Source organism: Aythya marila (genome assembly GCF_965140915.1).
Source record: "Aythya marila genome assembly, chromosome: 3".
In the NCBI taxonomy this organism is placed as follows: Eukaryota; Metazoa; Chordata; class Aves; order Anseriformes; family Anatidae; genus Aythya; species Aythya marila.
The window spans coordinates 61,472,770-61,497,811 of NC_139044.1; the positions used below are offsets into that span (position 1 = coordinate 61,472,770).

Genomic DNA, 25,042 nt, shown 5'->3' on the forward strand with positions numbered 1-25,042 from the left:
AATGCACAACACTTGTTTACCCACACATTTTTGCGTGACAGAGAAACCCGATGCCAAGCCAGGGGTGTGTCTAGCACACCAGGTCTCATGGTGGACAAGGCCGCGGTCCCGCTCGGTGGCCAAGGCATGCATGGATAAGCACGTTCATGTTACTTAACACAACTGCCCAGACCATAGCTTCTAAATTATGGCCAGCAGGGCTTTATGGATCACATAAAAAGGCTCAATTCTCTTAAAACAAATGGCACAAAGAGAGGTTTAAATTGGGCATGACGAAGGGTTTCTTCACAGAAGGGTTGGTCAGGCATCAGAACGGGCTGCCCAGGGAAGTGGTGGAGTGTGGACGTGGCACCAAGGGACGTGGTTTAGTGGTGGATTTGGTAGTGTTAGGTGGATGGTTAGACTTGATGATCTTGAGGGTTTTTTCCAACCTGAATGATTTTGTGTTCCTATATTATTAATAATTTTCAGATGTAACTTTGTGCTCCTCTTCTATACTCCTAGTTAATCCTCCCTAGAGATTCAGGGAGTACAAAACAAACAAACAAACAAACCCACCACCAACAAAAGGGCAAGAAATGAAGTATGAATACTGTGGCTGTCTTGGAAAAAGGTAGAAGATTATGAGAGGATAATGTGTAGCAGGTAGGACTGGCTACAGTATGAATGCAACTTTGTGGAAAAATAAAAATCTGTTGACTCCCTACATTATTAAACCACAGTAGGACTCCCTAAAATTTACTTGCAACATAGCATTGTTTTAAGTAACAATCGGCATATACTTTCCTGACTCTGGCTGCTCAAAAATGGAAAATTGAAGTAAAAAAAAGGGACCATTCTATTCTAAAAATTCCTATGGAAAAATTTTAGTATCTCTTACAAAACAGTTCTTCCTGTAGCATTTAAGTTATTTTATTTTTAAGGAGTTCATTATTGTTTTGATATGGAAAAGTCAAGAAAAAATTAACTGCTCCACAAAGAGAAAATATGAAGACAAAAAGGGCAGCTGCACATCCTCTTAAGAATTAAGGAAAGAAAAAATATGATACTCCTTAAAGACGAGAAGTCTTTCAGCTACATTTTGCGATGGTTCCCCCTAAGGTGCCACCAGATTTATTATTTCCTGACAAATGACCACATTTTGTTTATGCCAGAAAATCTACTCACTGCTGAGGCAGAAATATAAGTAGAATGGCTTAGAAAAAATCCTACATATTCTACGCATGTTCTAGCAAACAACGTGGTCTTAAATATGATTAAATTTCATTTTGGCTCCTAAAAAAAGTCAGTATCAACATGACTATTGTTGGACACTACTCAACCTTGCACATTTTTATTCAACTTTTTAGACTTTACCTGAAAGTAAACAACAGTGCTTAATTTACAAAACTTGACAAAATCATTTTCAGTAGAAGAAAACAAAACTCTCATAATTCCACAGGGATAAGCCAACACCTTTCATTTGCTTCCCTCTTCATTGTTTGTGATACCCGTGTGGAAACTTCAGATGACATTTTCTCTTATTAGTTTTCTTGTCCATCCACCAAATAATGCTTCTGGCATTTTGAATAGAGGTGAAATTATAATGGATTTTTTGTTCAACAATTCAACTTGTAGCATGCCAGTTTGCATTACTTCACTACAAACCAGCACAAGACCAGGAACTGTTGTCTGTTAGTCAACTACCACTGCAGTGCCATTGTAAATAAAATCTTTCTTGGGTCTCACTTAAAAGGTGTGCCCTACCATTGAAAGTGTTTTTGAGTATGTGTTTGCAGTTCTGCAAAGACTTAGGCACTTGTTGCTGCATTACGTAAAATAGCACATCAGAGTATCTGTTTAATTGACTTCATTAAACAACCCTGCTGAAGCCAAAGGATTCATAGCACATAAAAGCTAAACATGACAGAAGCATTTGCATGGTGAAGCATTATTATAAGTTATATATGCGAGGATTCAAAGTAGAAATGAGAACACACAACACATTTCCTCCTTAAACTAGAACAGAGTTAAGAGATCAAAAGGTGAGCCTGAGAAGTTTTAAAGGGCATTACTCTACTCACCCATGGCAGTGCTGTAGGCATTTGGGAAGCTTTTGTCTACTCTCTGTCTCATGAAGACCCAGCTGTTATTCTCAAACTTGCACTCTATAATCTTATTATCATACTGCTTCAGTTCTTTTGTTACCTGTTTAAAAAAAAAAAAAATGGGATAAACATAATAATGCATTTCACTTTTTTTCTTTTTGTGACAATACAAGAAAGATAAAGAGCTGTCCTGCATTTTTCAGTACCGTGCCTCCAGCCTACACAGAAAACTGCACAGACTCCATCTCCATATACATATGCTCAGCTACTCAACATTTTAAAAATACTTTTCAAATCTGCTGTCAATATAAAGCAATTATATTATGCTAAAACATCAGCAGCTCTAGCAGAGGGGAAAAAAGTCACTTCTGGCCCAAATGCAAATGGGTTTCCATGGGAATAAACTGCTTCCAGTGTAAGTGCTACTGCCAGCCTAAGTGCACGAAATGTATTATCCATGTTTCATCAACCTTCTTTGTTGAAGGTCTCAAAGCCAAATGTCAGATTTCAATACCAGAAAGAGCTTATGGAAAATCATTCCACTCTACTTTATTGAGGATTTTTTTTTCTTTTTTTTTTTTTTTTTGTTCTCTTTCCTCTTCATTTGTATTTAAAAACTAAAATAAAATTGTAACTCCAAAATAATGTGGGACTTCAAGCCACATATGAATACCCTTCAGGTCTCATGTTACTGATTCACAGATTTGTCAGCAACCAATATCCTGAGCTATTTGTCTCTGTTTGGCAATGCTGTGTGATTTGGAAATGTAGTTTACATGCACTGGCCTTCCTAGTTGTTTTGGCTACTTCATCCTATGCATCCTAATCTATGATACAATGCAAAAATTTCAAGTAACCATGGTAACTGGAGAACCTTATCTAAGGCTTTAACAGTTTTACCCATATACTTCACTTTGCTCCAAAGAGCCACTTCATAAGTACAAATCTGTATTTAACTCCTGGCTGCGCTTAGTTTGCCAGAGTTTACCCATCAAGAGCTGCACAGGGTAATGCAACACGGGTTGCATTCATGGGTTCAGCATCTTCGCCTAAGTGCTCTCATAAAAAGGGGCCGGTTATTTCAATTCATTAGCATAATTCTTCACCTCCGTTGCCTACTCGCTCCCGAGCAGTGACATGGGGATTTACTACCGTCAGGGTGATGCAGGTTTCAAAAAGGCCGTAACTGTCTGCAGGCAGCTTAATAGCACATACCATGAAAAAGCACGTGAACCTGTTTTCCATTAATTCCAGATAAAGGCAATTAATTAACGAAAAGGTTCTCTACATGGACTGAGTCATCCTACACTGCATGCTACATGCCTTGTCCTTAATTTGATAATCAGGACCGTAACATTTTGCTTGGCATTTACTCTGAGTATTTCTGTTCCTTCCCGAGCAGGGAGCTCTGGGATTTCACTTGTCAAGCAAAAATCGTGCTACAAGACAATTTTGTTCAACCTGCTTACAACTGACGTCTGCTACGCTCTAGGCTGCAGAGCCAGAGTCAGGTTTCCACATCATGCATTATCCCTTTCGCCATCCCATCACCTGTAAAGAGCTTTTTTTTTCCTAGAATCGTTTAATCCTTAAGCAAAGTTTGCATCTGCTTATGACCTCCTGGATAAAATTAACCAGTTACCCAAATGACCAGCCTCTTCCAGCCTCCTCCTCTCTGCACAGCACCTTAGTTCTTCACATCCCCCTGGAAAAGCTCCACGCGGTCCAAAGTTTGACTGCCACGTGCTCACTGGCCATATTCTTGTTCCGTCAGGTATATTGAGGAAAAACAATGTCCTTTTCTAGCCCTCTGTGGATGTACAAGCACAGGAAGGGACTCTTGGCTTGGGAAGGTATGCTCCTTCAAAAACAGCTGCCTAGGGGAAATGGGGGCAGCGGGGGGTATGGCCACGTGTCTGATTTTCTGCCAAAGCAGGAAAATGTTAAAAGGATCACCTGCCAGAGAGAGGAATATATAAAACCGAAGGCAGTGACTTCAACTAAATAACAATCTCGTAAGGCTTTCTCGTGGTTTATCATTCTTGCAGTGTTTGGATGCTTAGAATAGCAATAAATTAGACGGCAGCTCTATCTGACTGTGGCAATTAAGCAGCATTATTAACTACCTAGATACTTGCTTGGCCATTCATTAGCAGTCTGAGAGACACATCCTTCTACAAAATATGAACACCTGCCAAAGCACTGACTTAAATGATTTTTCCTGTTAGAAAAATGGTGATCATAGCCTCTAACAACTGCAAGTTGTAGTAATTACTTTTATAAAGGAAGAAATACAGCACATATTGATCCCAATACTTTAAGTGATGTCAGTCTCATAGAAGTATCTACCGCAGCTTTTATGTACATTTTAGCAAATCCCAGGTTTCTGATCAAGACGACAAATACTCTGAGCACAACACATTTTTCAGCATTAAAACCATTTTTCTTTCCTAGCAGACTTCTAAATGAGCACTGTTTACACACAGGGCTAACCAAGCCCACAGCGATCCTCACATCTGTAATTCACACCCTACATCAGCTATCACCTGCACGCTACTTTCTGTTGCTTAAGCTTTAGAGTGGAAAAGGAAAACCATCAAAATTAACTGCCTTGAATCTCCTTCCCTTTGGGAATTCACTCTGGGCAGCTCCAAATGGTGTCCTCCTGGTTAAGCCTTTCTTCTTCCCCTTAAGTTTTACAGCCTGTAGGGGTAACTGAACACTGCACCGCTGTTTCCCTTCCTGAGAGGTATTTCCCCCAGCCAGCACTTCTCAGAAATGGGAGAAGTGTCCTAGGAATGATGGCAGGTCTCAGCCAAAACACTTATCTTCATCAGCAGTGATGCTCCTGGTGGGGTGCCAATACTTCTGCCTTTTGATAAAACGCCTTGAGCCAGCATTCAGTGATTTCAGGATGGAAATTTCAATACAGAAACACGAAGGACTCCACGGAGCCTCCCTTAAATACTCACTCCCTAGCCTATTTTCAGACCGCGGGGCAGAATTAGAATCCCAGAGGACCACATCTCAGACTTGGGCTGTTGGAGGTGACATGCATCAGGACAGTGCTTCTGGTCTGGGCCACAGCTGTGTACTGCTAGATTGCTAAATGATAGGAAAAACAGTGAGCAAGAGCTGCACCCCCGCTTTAGCAACAGCTCACCACCAAATCTGGCTGGACACAACACAGACCATCCCCTAAGAACATTAGCCTACAAGAAGAAAACAGCTACTTGCCTGTCCCTGCTGAGAGAGGTTTCCCACTGCCACCATCATCTGTGCTATTCGCTATGAAAAACGGTTGTTTTTTCACATCAGTCTCCCTCCATTCCCCATTTTCAGAAAAATATATATACATTAAAAAAGTGAAACACCTAACACGTCTTAAGTTGCCTCGCTTAGCAGACTAATGGAGTCATTTTGAGATGAATCACAGCAGCGTGTTTATACACAGCCACATGTTACATTAAGTCAGGGCAGGATGCGAAAAAATCTTGAAAAGAGGAGAAACCATTTACACTGAATGTAGTTAGGTCTGGTCCCCTGAAAACAGCTGCATTTGCTGTGATACTACCAGTAGCCAAGGTTTTTCTGTGCACTCAGCACTTGCTGATCAGACTGGGCCACCATGTCCCCCATTGAGTCACTCTTTGTTTTACTTGACACGTGTTTATTTTCTTTGAAGACTTGGTTCAAGCATTAGCCTCATCATCCCTAATTTCTAAGGAGAGAGAAATTCCTGGGCAAGCTGCTACTTTACATAAGAGGTATTAATGGTAAGAAATTAAAGTAGTTAATATTTCAGAAAGCAAGTCCAGAATGGACAATCTTAAACTTTACAAATGCTCATGTTTTCTCATATTCAAGTTCTTAAAGAAAAAAAGAGGTAAGTTTTTGGATAAATGGAGACTTGACTGAAAGAAGACCTCTGTTTCCATATACATACGTTTTTCAAAGCAATTGAAATTATTTTATCTCAGGAAATAGTCTATTTAAAAGACAGTCATATGTTTGTAAGCAAAATCTTAACATCCTATATCCAATCCTTTCTCCATTTCCAATCCTTTCTCTATTTAAATGCCTTTTGTTGCACTTTCCCCTCTATTACCAAACATTTATAGAAAGAAAATTGTTCTTCAGTGCAGCTATTTCTCTTGCTTATTCCACATGCAAAGTCATCAGCCTGTTTCCGAGATCCCAGAAGAAACGATCACAACAGTAGACACAGAAAATGGTAACTTTCATAAGAACAAATAAGCAAAAGCAGCAGTTGAAACCTTATGAAATTAAAAAGATCTTTATTTCTAAATAGAGAAGTAAACAAGGAATTATAACACAGAGGCAAGATAGAGCAGGTCCTTCTCAGAAAATAGATTTTTTTAATAGCTACCATGTGCAATGGAGGCATTCTTTTTTGATAATGGCTCAAGCACACAAACTGCTTTCTTTTTTTAACCTCAAGTTTCAATGCCTGCAGTGGAAAAAAAAGCTTAGAGCTGCCACAGAAGGTCTAGAAAGAAAATTCTTCCTCTCTGATCACATAACTAACTTTTCTCCATTAGGATGCATTCTCCCAGCCGAAGCAAACAAACAAGCAAAATGAGCACATTCCAAAAGAAGCGACCAGCCCTACGCACACGAGGGAGAAGCCCTTGGGTGGCTTCCCAGCGCCCTGCTGGAGGAGAACTGCAGCCCACCCTTCTCTGCAAACGTGAAACCACGTTTTTTCCAAGAACCATCCAAGAACATGACATTTGCAAGCTCCTTTGCCCTGAGGAGACTGGGGTACGTTCAGCCACCAGTGACAGCTTAGGAAGCGAAGCCTCTCCAGCAGAACAGCACATCCCAAATCCTGCCTTCTGTTCCTGTCAAACGCTGGGACAGCCCCACCACACTCCGGTGCAGCGTTACAGACATCGTTTCTGAACTTCTCAAGCAGTTCTGAGTGACCTACACAATAGAGAAAATTAACCTGTCCGCTGCGCCTATGACTCCGTAGCAGTAACAAAGAGCAAACGAAGAGCGGTCCTGGCTTCCTGAAGGAACAGGATGGAGACTGAAACAAGGCAGCAGCAGTAACAAAATGAACAGCTCCTGAAGATAAAGTGATAAGCCAAACTCAAAATGAGGTATTTCTGAAGGCTTCAGACTCCAAGCTATCCCTCCAGCGCTTCTTCCCAATTTTTGGACAGCTTCTTCAGATGCTTTAAAGAATTTTCTTCCCCCTTCATGTAGAGTATCTTATATTTTCCACAGTAAAACTAAAACTTCTCAAAGAATTACAGAAACACAAAGGGTGGTTATTAAATGCCTGTATGTACCATTACTGTACACAGACCCACAAATATTAACACTGACAACTGGCAGAAATTCATCAGTTAAGTCAATTGCTTCATATTTTCACTCAAGCCAGAAGAGATTTCGTAATGTAATTTAATATCCATTTCTTAATACAATTCAAGAGATTATTTTATCAAAACCATAGATGTGTCAAAAGTGAAATAACAGCACTGGTAATCCAATTCTGTTGCTAAATTAAACATACTGATTGTGTGTCCTTTTAAGTAATGTATTACCCAACAAACACTGATCAGCCTGGGTAAACACAATGCAGCTGATACGTTTATTTAACACGAAAGAAGCTTTTGGGATGTAGCTACGCCGCTTCTTGCGTGCATAGGAAATGGAAATGCTCCGATTTTGAGATCTCATTCCTGGGAAGGAATGTAAAAAATACAAAAATTTTAACATTTTTGTTCACAACCACATTGCTAAGACCCAATGCTGGAAAATCATGGAACAAACCAAGAAGGAAAATGGTGTGATTCAAAGCCACAAGAGCATGGTTTTTCTGAATTGTAGATTTTTTTTGTAGACTTCCAGTGTCTAGTACTCATAGTTCATGATTTATTCTTTCCTGTTAATATGTAAGATTAAGATATTCTCTGAGAAAACATTACATGTAGTGATTTCAAATATGGATACCATTTCCTTATGCATAAAATGGGTTGCAGTCCTGGGGCTTTCCTGACAACTGACTGATGGCAACATCAGGAATAACAAACCTTCCTTGCTTTGGTGATATTACAAGCTTAATGACTTGCTGTGCCAGCTGGAAATAGATTTCTTAATGTATCCTGGAAGGTTACAGGGTACACCCACCCTTACGACACCATTTGAACTACCTGTAAGAAACCTGTGTTCTTCTGAGCTTTGTTTGGGACCACGGGTCTTGACAAGGTAAACGAATGGAAGTTGTCCCAGATAGGTAGCCCCCGCCCAGGCACCCTCATCACCAGAGGTTTCTGGATCAAAGCAAACCAGATCTCCCTGCGCATCTTCTGCAGAAGCTGAGAAACAGAAGAACCCTGTGCTAAGGACTGGTGAACTCAGCCTACCTCCACTGGGTTGAGTTCCTAAACAAAGTTGTATTAAAAAAGCACCTCGTGGCAGTCTGACGCCCAGCACGCACCGATGGAAGAGGAGGAACCTGTAGGGGATGGGGCAACTTCAGCAACCCTCCAGGTGGTAGGACAGCTGTAACGGAGCTCTCAAGGCAGGAGTCAATGTGAACACACTCAGAGACGATGCGTATTTGGTGCCAACAGAGCTTCACTTGCTCTACAGCTCGTGAATTTGGAGAAACAGGTAAGAAGAATCACCACAAGCACCTGGAAGAACTCTGCAGGGGCCAGAGGTAGCCCTCGTGGATTTGGCACCGCAATCTGTCAGCCCTTCAGCATCCCTGAATGCTGAAACTTGAGGGCATTTGTCCAAGTCCTGAACTAAAACAGGCAGATGCAAGCAAAGGAAAACTGTTGAGGGGGTTACACAGAAAACAAAACCCAAAACCTTTCCCTGTAGGATAAGGAACCCCCTGGAGGTTACTGAAAAAAAGCTGCTCCCCATGAGGAAGGTAAGAAACTGCAAGAGAGGAAAGACAGAGCTAAACCAGCAAGGAGATGTGGTGTGGGTTGACTGAAAAGCTGTAATCATAATGCAGCAGTGGCTCCTGGAGGAAACATTTCACCCAGAACCTGAATTATTTTGAGGACTGTATTTCTGCTTGACATGAGCTAGTCCGTGAAAGCCACTCTTAACCCTGATTTGTGTTTTTTATTCACTCAAACTGCTTCTACAGAAGGGAGACAGCCCCAAACTGAGAGCTCTGCATGCTAAGAAACAAAGATCCAGCCACAAGAGTCATGCACCAACAAAGACTACACTTTGAAAACAACACTTACCTCATTCATAAATTATGAATTTCATAAGGCTTACTATTCTCAGCTTGCAAATGGGGAAGCAGAGAGAGATGGTCTGTGGTCACACACCAGGGAAAGCATTTACCCCCCCCATTAGGTTCTCAAACCCCGTCGTAATTACCCCTTAGGTACTTACACTCATGATACCAAGAAATCCAGCAACACAGGGCAGCTGAGATCTCTTTAATAATTTATCAGCAAAAACCAAAACAAATCTTCCAGAGACAAAGCAAGGCTATCGACTGTTTTACAACCTCTGGCTCCACTATTTCTGTACTTCCAAACCAGAGAGGCGACTGTCAGGACGGGATGAAGAAGTTAATTCTGACACAGTCTCTTCTGCATGTTGGCCAGGGGTCTTGGAACAAGTGCTGGTGTTTAGCATACCTCAGTTTTACACTATACTTTCTCATAGGGCTGTTTTTCATCTTTTCTCTACATCCAGGTTGTTACTACCGTAGAAGTCTGTTTTTACCTCGTTTTATCTGTCTGTCTCACACTCGACAAGAGCTGTTGCTTGCTGCCGTACCCCCATGGATCAGTTTGCAGGGAGAAGCCCTGCAGCTGTGCCATCAGAAGCTTCCCATCAGCCTTCCTGTGCCGACTGGAAAAAAAAAAAAGTACTTTTCCAACTCAGATAGCATCTTTTGCTATTTATTTGGGCCCTGGCTCTACAAACTCTTATTCTTGTAAGTTATACACCTCGGGGCGGTTTCATAAAACCAATTAGTTTGTGCTAGAGTTACCAGGATCAGGCCCTGAACCTAATTCTAGCTATTGCTTATCCAGGTTGTGAAATGTTCTTAGAAATGATATTTCTTCTGTTCTTTATGAAAACCACCAAATGATATCGGCGCAAACCAAAAGGAACTGAAACTGGAAGCCAAAGTACCAAGTAATTGCAAGCGAGTCTTTCAAACCCACTTTTAACAACACGCAGCTTTCAAAAAACAGCCATTATGAATCATAGTCTTTTCTTCCATTTTTCTCCCAAACAGCTACTTTTATATGCTTAAAGTTTTTTTCCCCCGTAAATCAAAAACTCACCACTGCGAACAACCGTGTCAACGCTACAAGGAAATCTGTTTGCTTTGTTAAATTGAGCTTCGAAAGCACCGATTGAACATACATTTGTGGTCGCAAGCAATGCCTGTTCTTCTACCCATTCAAAGTGTTTACTTTATTACTGCTTATTATAAATGTACTGCCTAAAATGCAGCAGCATGACTGTTCAATTTCCAGGCCGTAATTTTATGATAATCATATGTAATATATTCATGTGTCTATCCACTGCCTAACAAAGCCCAAACTGGTTTGTTAGCAGCGCTGCCTTCCCCGTGCTTCACATTTCTCTGCCTTGGAACATCACTGAATGACAACAGAAAAAAAAGATACGATCAGAATTTTTCTTTATATTCTCACTATAGCAGTCATATGAAGAAACACATAACACTGCAAGTTGCATTTGGCACGCTGACATTATCAAATACTGGTATCTAAGTGATATGTAAATTATTAAACATGCTATGAAAGCGTTATTAGGCAGGTTGGGGGTAGGGAGCAAGATTATAAATTTATAAATGTTTTCAACATCTAAAAATCCTATTAATACTTGAAAATGTTGAGGTGGTACAGAGAGAATGGAGAATGTACCCACGAACTAAGACCAGAACTGAGCAAACCCAATTTTGATCTCCCATATTTAACGCATTTCAGTTTTTGCCTTGGAAATGTTTACAAAAAGTAGTCAATTTTTTTCCATCTTACATTTCAGAGGCAATGTCTAGTTACTCATAAATCTGATACTGGAGCATCAGGGACCTGCAGGAAATAAAAATTCAGACAATTCCCATCCACTCCACTAGACTGAACGGCTTGTCATCAACCAACTCTCCTAAGAACCAGAGGGTCAAGCTAAAGAAGACAGCTGAGCCTTGGTCACTGCAGCTTTCACACACCCTGTGCAATATTCAGTGCCTTTAAGAGTGCCAGATCTTGAAGTCACACCAGTCTCTCACAGCAGAACACATTTTTCAAATAAAAAAGTTTTCAGTTTCTGTGTCTGTAAGAAAGCAAGAACCTTTAAATTTTCAAAGACAGGATAACAAAAAAGTCAAACTACAACCATTTTTTAAAACCTCCTCATTTTGAGGGAACAGGATTACCCCTGACTGCTGAGCTCAGAGTTTGCAACACCAACAACCTTGACTTTTGTAGCTCGTCTCACTGGATCAGTTCAGGTGACTGCTGGAACCCCCTAAGCGAGGAAGCTGATAAATGCCTTAATGAAACGCTGCAACAATAAAAACCACAAAGCCAAGAAGAGCCAAACAAATCTATTCAGTAATACCAGAAAATCCAAATAATAACGCAAAGATTTGGTGGGAAAAAAGAGCTGTGAAAGCCACGTTAAGGCTTTTTCATTGTATTTTTCTTTCTTCTGTGATTTCAATTAGAAGGAAAACAGGCTCTTAGCTTTTTTCATTCCTGATACATCACAACATAAACTGATTAATGGCTACTGGCTTAATGCAGACTTTCAAAAATCAGCTTTGATCAAAGAAACTGCTGTGGTCTAAGTCCTCAACTGCCCTACCTCACTTCTCGACTGCCTTTCTAGTGCTGAGCTGGCTCGAACTCCCTCCCCTTCTCGAGTAGTTTACCTTTAACTTCAAAGCCTAACTGGCTTTGAGGCTTAAATCACAGAAATCTTTATTCCTCCTTCTTCAAAAGCAATTAAAGATGTTCGCTATAATATGACCTGCTATCTAAAAATCGTTGTGGGATTACAGAACGGAAAGGGCTGGATAGGGAAGCTAATGGTGGCTGAGATGCTGCAAATGGCTCGACAGTGCCCGTCAGCTGCTGGGGTCAGTCACCTCAAAGGAGGGTAAGCAAGGGCTAATCCATCACTAGCACAAATTTGCTGGTAAATGAGGCAACGGAGGGGTCCTTCCTGCTCTCCCTTTGTTATTGAAGAATCTGCAGATTCAGGAAGACAGATTTGCAGGGACAACACCGCGATGGATGTGGGGTGGAGAGGTTGCTGTCATCACAAGGTGGCAGAGCGCACAGGTACACGCAATGGTCACAGCCTTGCAAGAGTCACAACTGGCTTCAGATGACTTTACCAGACATGGTCTGAGATACCACTGAACTTTTGGGCTGTTTGGACAGAAACATTTCTAGATAATTTTTTTGTTCGTTTGTTTGAGTGGAGTTTTTTTACCATCAACTAACAGGGTTACAACTCTGAATGGTGAACTCTAACAAAATTCGCATTTGGAACTTGAAACTGCCAAACCCCTGAAAGAGAGGAAATTTGGAAATGCCCACTCTAGACGAGCACATTTGTCCTGGCTTTGCTCACAAACTTTGACTTTATTCAGCAAACCAGCAGCAGCTGCCAAAGGCAAGCAAATCCAAGAAAAGTCGCTTGGGTTTTCTAAGCAGATGTCCTTTCCAAAAAAACCTCCTCAGACAGCTCTGGTCTGCAAACGCTTCCTGATGGGCTGATTCTTAAACCCTCCAGAAATCGGAGAAATTAGAATTTGAGCACTGTGCTCAAGTTTTGTTTGAGCGGCCATCCTCCTCCACCTGAGGCCCAAGGCTGAAACAACATTAGTGCTGTAAAAAATACAGTTTAAGAAATTTGATTTGCTTCCCGCATGATGTAACAGCATTACAAGTAACATCATAAACCCATTCTAGAGACGGCCAATGTCACAATCAATCACTGAATGGCCCAGCCAGGAAGGACTTGGAAGAAATAAATTCCTAAAGGCTTTTCCCTACAAGAACAGGCAGTGCTGGAAGGAGCTAAGGAAAGAGGAAAGAAGAGCAAACGGCACTGGCAACTCTGGTCATCTCAAAGTGTATTTTTCTACATTAAACCAACTTCATTAGGATTCTTTAGATAAGGATTTTTATATACATAATTCTACAGTTGAAAAGCCCGAAGTAAAAAGGAGCTGATTTGTCAGACCAGAGCGCGCACACTAGGGAAAACCCAAATTGAAACCGAAAGCCCTGTTTTGTAGGTTCCTGCTATAACTGCTAATTACTAATTACAGATTTTTCCTTAAAGTTCTGAATGAAATATTAACAAGCTAGTAATTAAGCTTTTATTCAGAGTCTGTTTGCTTTAGTGTTAACTTCGGTAGTTTAAGTCCAAAACCTCTGACTCACTGATCTCTAAATGTCCTTCTAAATTATTCAGAGATGTCCTTTGTTTTCCTGCTGTTGAAGTTCAGTTACTCCAAAACCTTTTTCTGTGCATTAATGGCAGCCAGAGTGTGACCAGTGGAAAGAGAGCGTAATGATGTAGAAAAATACAGTGAGCAGCATCTTGCATTACCGTGTAAAAGAAAGCATTATTGTCTCTGATTTTGCTTTTGTATATTCCTGTACACTGTTTCTGCTGTAAACCAGCCTCTTCCCTACATCCCACCCATGTTTATTCACAGATTGTGTGTGTAGAAAAGAAACGGTTTAATACTCAGTTCATCCACTGCTACGGTGGTCAGCAACCAAGCCTGGCTAGCCATGACCCACTAACGAAACGAAGCAGAAGCTGGGCTGCACTTGGCTGTATCACCATTAAATTACACCTAGATAGGCTAACACATGACACTAATTGGGCATTTCATTTCTGGTGCGACGCAGCGTTAATATGCAGGCAGCGGGTGGCTCCCCAAGGCAGAGCAGCCCGTGGACGACATAAATACCTCTCCGAAAAGCTGCCTGCGGGTTGGCAGACCTGGAGCGAAGAGCTGGACTAAGAGGCTCTGTTTTCTTACAGCCTCATTCCCTCCTACTGGGTCTTGGATGACCCAGTGCAAAAAAGCCCGTGGATGACTTTTGCAGAGCTGAACAGAGAGAAATGTCCTCCAGCAGAACTGGGGTGTTTATTTCCCTCCGGTGCCAATGCCGACTTCTCTGCCTGATGCAGGAGGAACAGATAAAAAATCCCACAGCAGCGCCTGTACAGGACCAGCGCAGCGCCTCATGAATCTACCAACTGAGAACACACTCAAATATTTTTTATTACAACACATTAAGCTAAAATCAATAGATTCATTTACTGAAACAAATTTAATACTTCAGCTAATCAAGAGAAAGTAACATTTTTCTGAAAAGAAGTGACATTTCATTACAGCACTCAGTTGTAAAGTCACTGGCAGAAATTTTTCAATGTACCAATTAAACAGTAACTCAATGAAGTTAGTAACATAAAAAGCAATATTGCATATTTACAGTTTCCTCCCCAGTAAATGCAAACATCTCTAGCTCCTCGCAATACCAACAGAACGTCCACACAATGCTTCTAACAACGCCGCCACATCTTTGATTTCTCCTTTTCAAATACTTCTACGTTATTTTTCCCAAAGATGTAACATGCTATTTTCTCTACAATCAACCTTTTTTCTTTTTTTTCCCCCCCTTTGGAGAGAAGCAGAAGTGGCATTTTGAAAACTTCAATTTGCTGAAATATAATAGCACCACTGAGCTCCGTTGTTCTTCACTTTTATTCTCACTTTATGCTAGGAAGATAGAGCTGCAGTAGTTTCACTGTTGTCAAACAAAAGTAAATAAATAATGTTTTTGTTGACTATTACATAACAAGATACTGCATCTCTATTATTAAACTGAGTTTTAGTACACATTCCTCTTTCTCAGATGTGAGAATTTACAAATACTGTAATCATTCTGGAACACCGCCAAGCAATTATATATGTGAGCCTTGCAATGATACACAGGAAAGTCAATTTGATGAAAAAATTCATTTAATAAAATATTTCACCGCGAGTTATACACATACAGGACTGAATTACTAGCAGGGTGTGCAGTGATAGGACAAGGAGTAATGCTTTCAAACTGAAAGAGAGCAGATTTAGATTTGATATTTGGAAGAAATTCTTTACTGTGAGGGTGGTGAGGCCCTGGCACAGGCTGCCCAGAGAAGCTGTGGATGCCCCATCCCTGGAGGTGCTCAAGGCCAGGCTGGATGGGGCTTTGGGCAACCTGGGCTGGTGGGAGGTGTCCCTGCCCATAGCAGAGGGTGGGACTGGGTGGTCTGTAAGGTCCCTTCCAACCCAAACTGTTCTGTGATCCTCAGAATGCAAACAGATGTTCATACCTGATTTTTTGTGGACATACAGTTTTGTTTTTCCCTAGGATTACGGCTTTCCAGCTATCAGAGGCATTCTCCAAACCGTACGTGGGCTACTTATCAGCTCCTTGCGCAGGAGATACATATCCTTTTATTTTTATTTTTATTAGTATGGAATCTCATCTTTTTGCAGGCTGGACAGCCTTTCATGGGCACAATCTATTTTCATTCCACCTTCATCAGCAAACCCTGGGTAAGAGTCACTAGCTTGCTCATCAGAGGTCTAACAGAGCTGAAGATTGAAGGACATCTCAGGTTTTACAGATTGTATTTGAGGATGCAAATGGTGGAAAAAAAATACATTTATGGAAATTTATTAGCACTAGTGGAAGTGAAATTTAAGCTGCCATGCCAGTGCGTGGGGTATATGACACTGGATCTGCTCACTTGTAGTTAAAACAGCTGTACAACAAGCATTTGTTCTTATTCCTGTCTTTACAAGCAGCGAAAGTACCTGCACCATAACTTCAGGTACTCAAAATTTAGGACCTAGCTTTGTATGTAATCCACTGAGGGACACTGGCACCCCTAAATCGATTTAAGAGACCCAGCGAGGCACCGGCCAGGCTCTGCTCTTGGAGGCTCTCAGATTCCCCCTCTGGAATGAACGATTTTCCATGGGCTATACAGGGAGCCTGTGGAGCACGTGGTGGCTGGAACTGCCCTCCTTTATGGGTATTATAATCAGACAGGATATTATCCACAACCCTTTTTCCTTTGTAGGTTGATATCCTGCATAATTATCTCACTTGATATTTCTTCTCCCTTCTCTGTTATTGTTCGCGGGCCTATTCTTTTCCATTTATCTAAATTTAATCTGCATTTGCCTTTTACTTGCCCTAAAAACAGCGCAGTACCTCTCAATACGATAATTTTTGCCAACTGTTTTTCTCCAATCTTATCGATATCTGACATTTAAAATATTTCTCATTCATGGTGTTCACCGTGAGCTTTATATACCTTATAAAGAAAGGTCTCAGAAACAATATCCTCGTCTAAGAATTGCCCTGCTATACCATCTCTCACCCTCTGCAACTTCAACATCTTGATTTATTCATGAGTAATTTATTGTAAAGAGATTATCATCTGCATTTTGCAAAGGTACTACAAGTTCAAGCTCATTTATCAAGTGCAACCTCATTTGTTCAGTTCAGACTCAAAATCACTCACCCCTAAAAATCTTACCAAATTTAGATCTATTCTGCCTATTAACTGTTAAAAACAACAGTTTGCTTTCTCTTCCCCCCTCAAGGCTGATCTTGGCTGTTCTCATGGTATTTGTAACCAATTAGCTGTTAATAAATATTTTAAGAAGACCTAAAGACTTTGGACAAGTACCTTACCATTGTCGCATTCTATTAGATTTCTAATAGGGTCTGATTTTTATCATTTTATTTAGAAATTATTTTTCTATCTGTTCTTCCCCCTTGACCGTTATCCATCCTACTCCTTTTATTTCATTTGCCTGCACTACCAACAAAAGCCTCTGGTCTAATGCAGAAAGGAAAGACAAAGGCTTGATTTCGAAAACGAGAACAGGTTAATCAATAACAAATATGGCATGAAAAGAGTAATTTCTGAAGGACACAATAAAGACACACGGATTTTGGACACCCCTTTCTCTGAGAAGACACTATCTACAATGAGTTTCCTAAATTTGACTACAACTCTGAGAAGCCTGAGCACATTTGCTGTTTGAGTATTGAATTCTACTCAGAAGAAAATGCAAATGCAATCGCATCGATGGAAACTGAGCGTGAGGATGTCTGCATCAAAGGAAAAACAGTCTGTTTCAACCCAAGCAGAGGAGCTGGCCCCATAAACAGCTGTTAGCAAGGTATCCTCAATTACTCAGAACAAATTATGCTCTCGATATAGACAGGCACACCCAAACAGGTTTCAGGATGCAATTATAGCACGGTAACAGCTGCAGCAACAAATTACCACATTCGAGAGCTTAAAGTCATCGTGGACAAATCATCCCTCTTCTGCACAAGATGATTTTTGTAAGACAGAAGAAAGCAAAACAATGACCGGTGCCAGTCCCAAGTTGCTCACACATGGGAGCCAGAATACTCTCAGACATGGAAGCCTGGGAAAGAACAGCATGACTGAGATAGGGAGGACTACAAAACACTGCTTGCCCCATGACATGGTGAATTTGGCAGTTTCACAATGACCTGTTTGGTTATTCCACCGTGACGAGCACGAGGGATCGATGCAATGCAGATGAGAAATAACCTGCACGGCCTGTGCTTGTTTAGTGCTAAAACAAACCTCTCGCTCCCTGCATCTTCCCCAGCAATTTCCAGTTGGCAGTGAGCAATAACTCCGTGGCTCCGTGACACAACTTCACCCTTCTGTTCAATAAGGAAAAATATTATAAAAAAAAAAAAACTATTTGCATATTAGCACATGTAAATTTAATAATGAGACAAGCTGCATGTCTTGTTGGTCTATTCTCCCACATGCCTGGTGACAGGACGAGGGGGAATGGGCTTAAGTTGCGCCAGGGGAGTTTTAGGTTTGATCTTAGGAAGAACTTCTTTACCGAAAGGGTTGTTAGACATTGGAACAGGCTGCCCAGGGAAGTGGTGGAGTCACCATCCCTGGAAGTCTTTAAAAGACATTTAGATGTAGAGCTTAGGGATATGGTTTAGTGGGGACTGTTAGCGTTAGGTCAGAGGTTGGACTCGATGATCTTGAGGTCTCTTCCAACCTAGAAATTCTGTGATTCTGTGATTCTTAACATTTACATAGTTTGTTTTTATACCATTGTAAGCACAATCTGCACATCACTTGAAGATCCAGTTCTCCCTATGATTGTACTACTCAGAATTGCAAAGTGCCATGCCTCATCTCAAGCACTCTGCGCAGATTTGGGTGTCACAGTATAACAAGGCCATGAAACTATTACAGAGTGCCCAAAGGAGAGTTACAAAGATAGTGAAGGGTCTAGAGGGCAAGATGTATGAGGAGCTGCTGAGATCACCTGGTTTGTTCAGCCCAGAGCAGAGGAGACTGGATGATGCTCTCAGACCTATGTTCTGATTTTTGGGTGGCCCTGTGTGGAGCCAAGATTTGGACTCGATGTTCCTTGTGGGTCCTTTCCAACTCTGGATATTCTGTGATTCAGTTCTGTAGTAAAATATTTAGAAAATTACCCACAACAGTAAGAAAGCAAATTAATTCTGTATGAAGACAAAAAGAGACGCACAAAAAAAAAAAAAAAAAAAAAAACAAAAAAACAGAAAATCACAAAACCTAAAGCGTGATGACACTTCCATTAGCTACTGCTGGTTTCAAATCTCATTATTTATCAAATGAGACAAAACCAAGAGGTTCAAATCAACCATCCCTAACGTGATAAAGAATAGCTGGTTGGCTTCATCTCACAGGTATTATGACAAAAGTACTCAAAATGAAGCAAAGAAGAAAACATGAATAATGTTAAGGATTAATTTTGAGGGACTTTGCTTCGGAGTCGCTGTGGAACAAGGGACACAGACAAGACTGGAGGAGAAGGAAATTTTACTACTTTTTTTTTTTCCTTGCTCTCTTTAAGATTAGTTACGTGGCTCTGAATAATCTATAAACCTCTTACATTTTATAGGCATTCCAGAGAACAGCGGCATCTCTCAGTTTCACTTATGTTCCCAGATTTTCAGGTTAAGGCAGCGAAGGCTCTTTATTCTCAACATACACCACACACTCCATTAAAAAAATCCATACTGTCTCCTTACATAAAAAGAGCTGCAAAATTGCTTCAAAGGAAAAACAAAACCAAACAGCCCTTTCTTCTAAGTAACTACTAGAGTGAAGAAAATGTTTTCTGAAAGAAGACTATAGAATCTCTGGAAGGTAATGCAATTCTAGCCCTCAATGGAAAGAAAGACGCATTTCCTCATATTTTTGATATTATGAGAAAAATCAGTCATTCACAAAGGTAAACGTTTAACAGGAAAAAAAAAAAAAAAAAAAAAAAAAAAAAGAGATGCTAAGAATGGAAGTGCTGGAAGTAAATGCAGTAATAGTCCAAAGTCCTGCTCTAGGCAGGGCTAACTTCAAGGAGGAGTCAGGCTGCTCAGGACCTTTTCCAGGTAAATTCTGAAAATCTCCAAGGATGGACTTCTCTTCTTGAGACCCAATTTCCTTAACCTTCCCTCCTATGCCTGGTGCTCCATCCTTCCTCACAGCCCCCTGCAGCAGTCACTCCAGATGGGAGACCTTTTGCACTGGGGCCTCCAGAACAGCATGCAGTTACTCCAGATGTGGCATCCCAAATGCTCGAGTAGAGGACAAGAGTGGCTTTCCTTGATCTGACAGCTCTGCTGTAGCTAACACAAACCAGGCTATGCTTGGTCTTATCTTTATTTGCCACCAGGACCCTCAGGCCCTTTCCTGCAGAGCTGCTGTGCTGGCAGTCAGCCTCCAGCCTGAACGCCACAGGGGGACGTTTGGTCCCAGATGCAAAACCCAGCATTTGCTTCTCTTAAACTTCACAAGGTTCCTTTGCCAGCACTTTTTTTTTTTTTTTAAGCTTTTGGGAAAATGAGGCATTATCATTCTAATTTTCTCTCGCTTGGATGTATTTATATTCCAAAGCACCCAGGAAAAAGAAGGCTTTAAAAATTACAATCTGTTCATTTTTACAATACTCATTATAAGCATTTGAAGATATTTTCTTTCTTAAACTGTTAATACAGAAGTAGAAAACTAATGTATATTGAAATCTACAATCAATTAGCTATTATTTTAATCTTCCCAGAAGGCTTAGCCTACCCTGTGCTTAGCAAGAACAAACTTGGATGGATTTTCAAAAAACCTACTACATGCTGAAACAACAAAAGCTGCCAAAAAAACCCAACCCCAACAACAACAACAACAAAAAACCCATAGTCCAAAACCAAGCACCAATTATTCTATCTTATTGGCAGCAACAACAGAAAACTGCAGAGGTAATCTTCTTAATTCTGTGGACTTCTATGGAACACTCTCTACTTGACAAAGAACAAATTTGTTAACTAAATTCATGGGCATAATCACGAGAAAAAGCAAAATGGGGACTATCTGATCCAGCAGAACACAGGGAATTTATGAAATTATAGCTCATTAACATTTTGTTCTTATGGACAGCGATTGTGACAGCATACAAAATAAACTGCCTCATTTTCCCAGCGCTCAGGCAGATTTCCTCGTTATTCTTTTTCTGTTTACATCACCAGTTCCGATGCTGGCGTTTTTTTTAGTATTTTTTATTATTTTGCAGCGTGCCTGCAGAGAGCAAACGTGCCCACTGTACACTGGCACTTACTGTAATATAAACAGACACACAAAATATATTGCTATTAATTTATATTATTAGTGTCTGCAATTGGCAGGCAGGGCTGAGGGCTCCAATATTCCATATACAAACACGTGGGCAGTCAGGACTCCTTGCCCCTAGGTGTTAGCAACTGCTTTTGAGAAAAACTGCAACAAAGAACGGTAACATGTGGAGAAGTGAAAGGAAGTCAAGAGATAAAGAATTAAGCCATATGTTTGTGTGTTTGTTTTTTTGTTGTTGTTGTTTTGTTTTTTAATTTTCAAAATAATAGTTGAAAAGGATGCTATTTTTAAAAAAGGAGCTAAATTTGCTACCTTTAACAAACACAGCTTTGGAATCAGCAGCTCGTGATTTATTGCGAGCACCTTACAACACTTTCTAACTTTCAGTTTGTTCAGTGAATTCTCTCTACCCTCTCACTCATCTTCTTTACAGGATACAAACTCAATGGGTAGGGCAGTTTTCTACTTCCTTAGAGTTTTTTTTTTTTGTTTTTTTTAATGCTATCACTGTTCCTCAGTTTTAGTTTTGAGTATGTTCAGACGTTAAGTGATCTATCACTTAATAACTACATCAAACAAACCTGTATTTCTTGTGAGCAACCAGAACCTACAGATAAATCCCCGGTTCTTTTTTCTCAGGAACGTCTCAGTCCAGAGGTTCTAGGGCTGCATTTGCCTTTTTCCATGGCTGCACCAAACCCACTTCTCTTAGCTCCCCTGTAAACAACCACTGCTTTTTCAGAGACACATCACTGACAAATGAGGAAGCTTCAGAAGATGGCAGATGTGCCTGTTTCTGTGACTGCATATTTTTATACTTTATTAGGTTTCATCCTAGCCTATTACCTACAGCCAAAGTTCAGTCGCTCCCTGGGCTGCTTCTCTTTTGTCCTGGCGCTGCTTTCAGACTGTCATCATCAGGACATGAACCAGTCCATGAATCCTCAACTTCTGTACACGTAATCCTCAACCACACTAAACTCCTCAGTAAAATTATTAACTTATTAAAATAACTAAGCACGTTCTCAAGATTAATTCTGGGGTAGCTCCACCAGTGATACACGGCCTGCCTGACAGAACCACACACGCTAATAACTGATGGTTAGGGTAATGGTGACAAGAGGGAACTGCAAAGATACGACAAGGTAACCACTTATTTTCTTTGAGTTGAAGGTGTGATATTCTTATGTTTTATTCTACCGCATTTGATCTCACGTAAAGTGCACTAACAGCACAAAATAACACAGGGAGCAGCAGCCGAAGCAACACTCAGATTACGACTTCACGGTGATAAACTAGAAATCCTTTCCTGCTGTGGCACTGCAAGCAAGTACCTCTGTCAATATTTAGCAAAGGCCAATAAGCAATGCCTCATGTAATTAGAGTACCAACATACCATTACTGTCTACCAGCAGGCACAGAAGGAAAACTTTTAGACATATTTTGCTGAAAGACCACACACACGACGCTGTTTTTGTGGAGCTCTGTCAGGACAGGAATTGAGTGGATGGGGAAAGGTGCACTAACCCTACTCCTAAACTTCCAGACAGCCTGAAGAGCTGTACACCCTACCAAGGCTCTCCACATCTGCCCTTTGTGATTAGACTGGGCAGAGGCACTCCACCGAGCTCGCAGATCACACTAATTGGAAGGAGAAGCCACTGTCACCCTGGGAGGGAAAACATCCCAGCTTAATCTACCTGAAGAAAAGCTCTATGGAAAGCACCTCTTTCACCAAGTCATGCCTTTGTTGTCTTCTTTTTTTTTTGAAAAGATTGCTTTGAAAATTGTGGCCAATCACTTCAGCAATCACCTACAGCTGGTCGATCTCGCTGAAGGACTCACAGACGAGGTCCAGCCTGGTTCTCAGACATGAGTTCATCCTCCACGTCTGAAGAAAGGTGAAAGAGCCACGCTGAAGCTGCTTCAGCTCTTGAGAACACCGCAGTAAATTCTCTGAGTCACCGGTCAGCTGCCTGCAGATCTCACAGTAAAGGTGGACAGATCTGTGCCTGGAGGGTCTTGCTGGTGCTGAGGCGATCAGAGAAATGATCCTGAGGCAACCACCTGAGATCCTGAGGCAAGAAATGATCCTGAGGCAAGGCCTCTCCCCGTGAGGGCTCTGCTCTGCTTTACCATGTTTCAAGTTAAAAGCGTATTTGCTGAGGGAAAATTAGACGGTTGGGTAAATAACAGCTTGGGACCAAACTGCAGTCCCAAAGTGTAGGTGGGAGGTTTAGCCAGCTCAGCCACACCGCCCCGCAGTTTAATAAAACCTCAGATAATGGCTACCGAGCTGCAGGTCGTGGTACAGAGCTCGATCCTTTACTAGTCCTTGACAGGAAGATTGCTCTAACTTCGGCAGAAAATCCCCCGTAAGCAAACCGAAAACTTTCACAATCTGGGCAGAGAAGCGAAATATTAAGAACCCGTCGCTATTTCCAAACTACGCTCTGCACCGCTACCCGCCCTCACATCCCACGAAGTGGAACAATTCTATTTTGAACAAAGTAGTATTTATTACGTAACTTTTTAATAACTACTCTTAAAATACTAAAAATAAAAGAGCGGTAATTAATCTTTATTTAAATGGTAATTTACTGTGTTAAGAGCCCAAAATGAAACTAGTCATTAACGCAATAGTAAAGACTGCCAGAAGCTTCATTACTGATTAATAATGGGGAACACAGCGTACTGAACAGCTTCCCCTAATCCAAGGAGCAACTCAGAACTGAACTGCACAAACTTTCAATCCTCATAAATTGGTGAAGCGATAGCAGTTCCTCTATAGAATTTATAATTAGTGGATATAGTGTAGCTAAGTTCTCATCCTGATCTACATTGACTAAATCTCTATTTGAAAAGCCATGGGCCATGCATGTTATAAAGACTTCTTGTTCTGTAAATAGGTTAAAAATCCCATAACGTACCCTTCCATCACTATTATGTGACTATTATGTATGCTGGAACATAATGACATTAGTTACTTCTAACCACAACGTTTGTATGATAAAATTTTTGATCAGCTTCACTGTTCGTAAAAGAACACTAACAATAATTCATATAAATAGATTTAAGAAAGTTTGCCAGCTAATGTCAACTGATGTCATCCTGTCATTTCATCCGCTTTCTTGTCCAAGAAATATTTAATAAAAGTGACCATATAAGAACCCAAAGCACTGCAAATTACTGAATTGTTCCAAAGTTCATAGAATGAATGCAGATGAATATGACAGTGATTACCAACACAGCTACCTAAATGGGAAGAGATACAAAAAGCAAACATATTTATGTTTGAAATTGTCCTAGAGCACCTTTGAACAGATGCTAGAATCAAACAGTCATTTAGAATAATTTAATTCAGAAACAAAAAAATAAGAACTACCGTATATGAAACCAATTCCTTTAATATAACCTTAAAGGGCAGTGCCTTGAAAACAAAATGGGAATTCATTGCCACAGCAAATTTGACTTTCAAATCGTTAATTCACTTAGTGCTCTCACCAGCTAACCGGAACAGCCATTGCTTTTATGAGCTATTGAACTTACCGAAACCCACTGAGTATTACTTCAGAACAAGAGCAACCACAAACTTCATGCAGTAACTTAAAGATTTGCATCATTAATTCTGTTCAGAGTAGCAACATACAAAATCTTATGGTGTCTACGAACAGGCATAGAATATTACATTATAGAAAAATTCCAGGCAGATCCCTCTAGCCAGAAAAACACTCTTTTTTTCACATCTTCTAATCTAACTGCTACTAGATACAGGATTCAAAAACTTCAGGAGTGAATGCTTCACATTCCTTTTGTATAATGAAGCACAGAGATCAAACATCTATCAAGCACTACCACTAATATCTCTGAAAGCAAGCCAGGAGATAGGTAATTTCAGTTAATCTTACCAGTTCATCTATGTCTCAGAAACATTATAAATATTAATATATATAAATATTAATGAATTACTGCATATGAGGAAAAAAGACATAGAATAATCATCTCTAGAAGAGGCATCAGTATTGCGAAACCATTTCACAGACTTGCCATCTCTAGCCTTCATCATCAAAGACACTGGTACAATTATCTTCCTGTACGGTCCTGGAAAATCAAAACTTCTGTGCAATTGCAAACAAACACTTTGATAAGGAGCTTCTCTCTGCAATCTTTTAAATGTACGTAAATTGAAACAT

The 25,042-nt window shown here is 40.6% G+C and overlaps 1 protein-coding gene across 2 annotated transcripts in view; it reads right to left on the reverse strand.

Moving 5' to 3' along the window:
* Positions 1-25,042, reverse strand: part of RNGTT (RNA guanylyltransferase and 5'-phosphatase) — a 180,506-nt gene that overhangs the window by 4,872 nt on the left and 150,592 nt on the right. For both annotated transcript variants that reach the window (XM_082756487.1, XM_082756486.1), the window contains exon 15: positions 2,064-2,187. In XM_082756487.1, the coding sequence (XP_082612613.1) occupies positions 2,064-2,187 (124 nt within the window). The remainder of the gene's footprint in view (positions 1-2,063; positions 2,188-25,042) is intronic.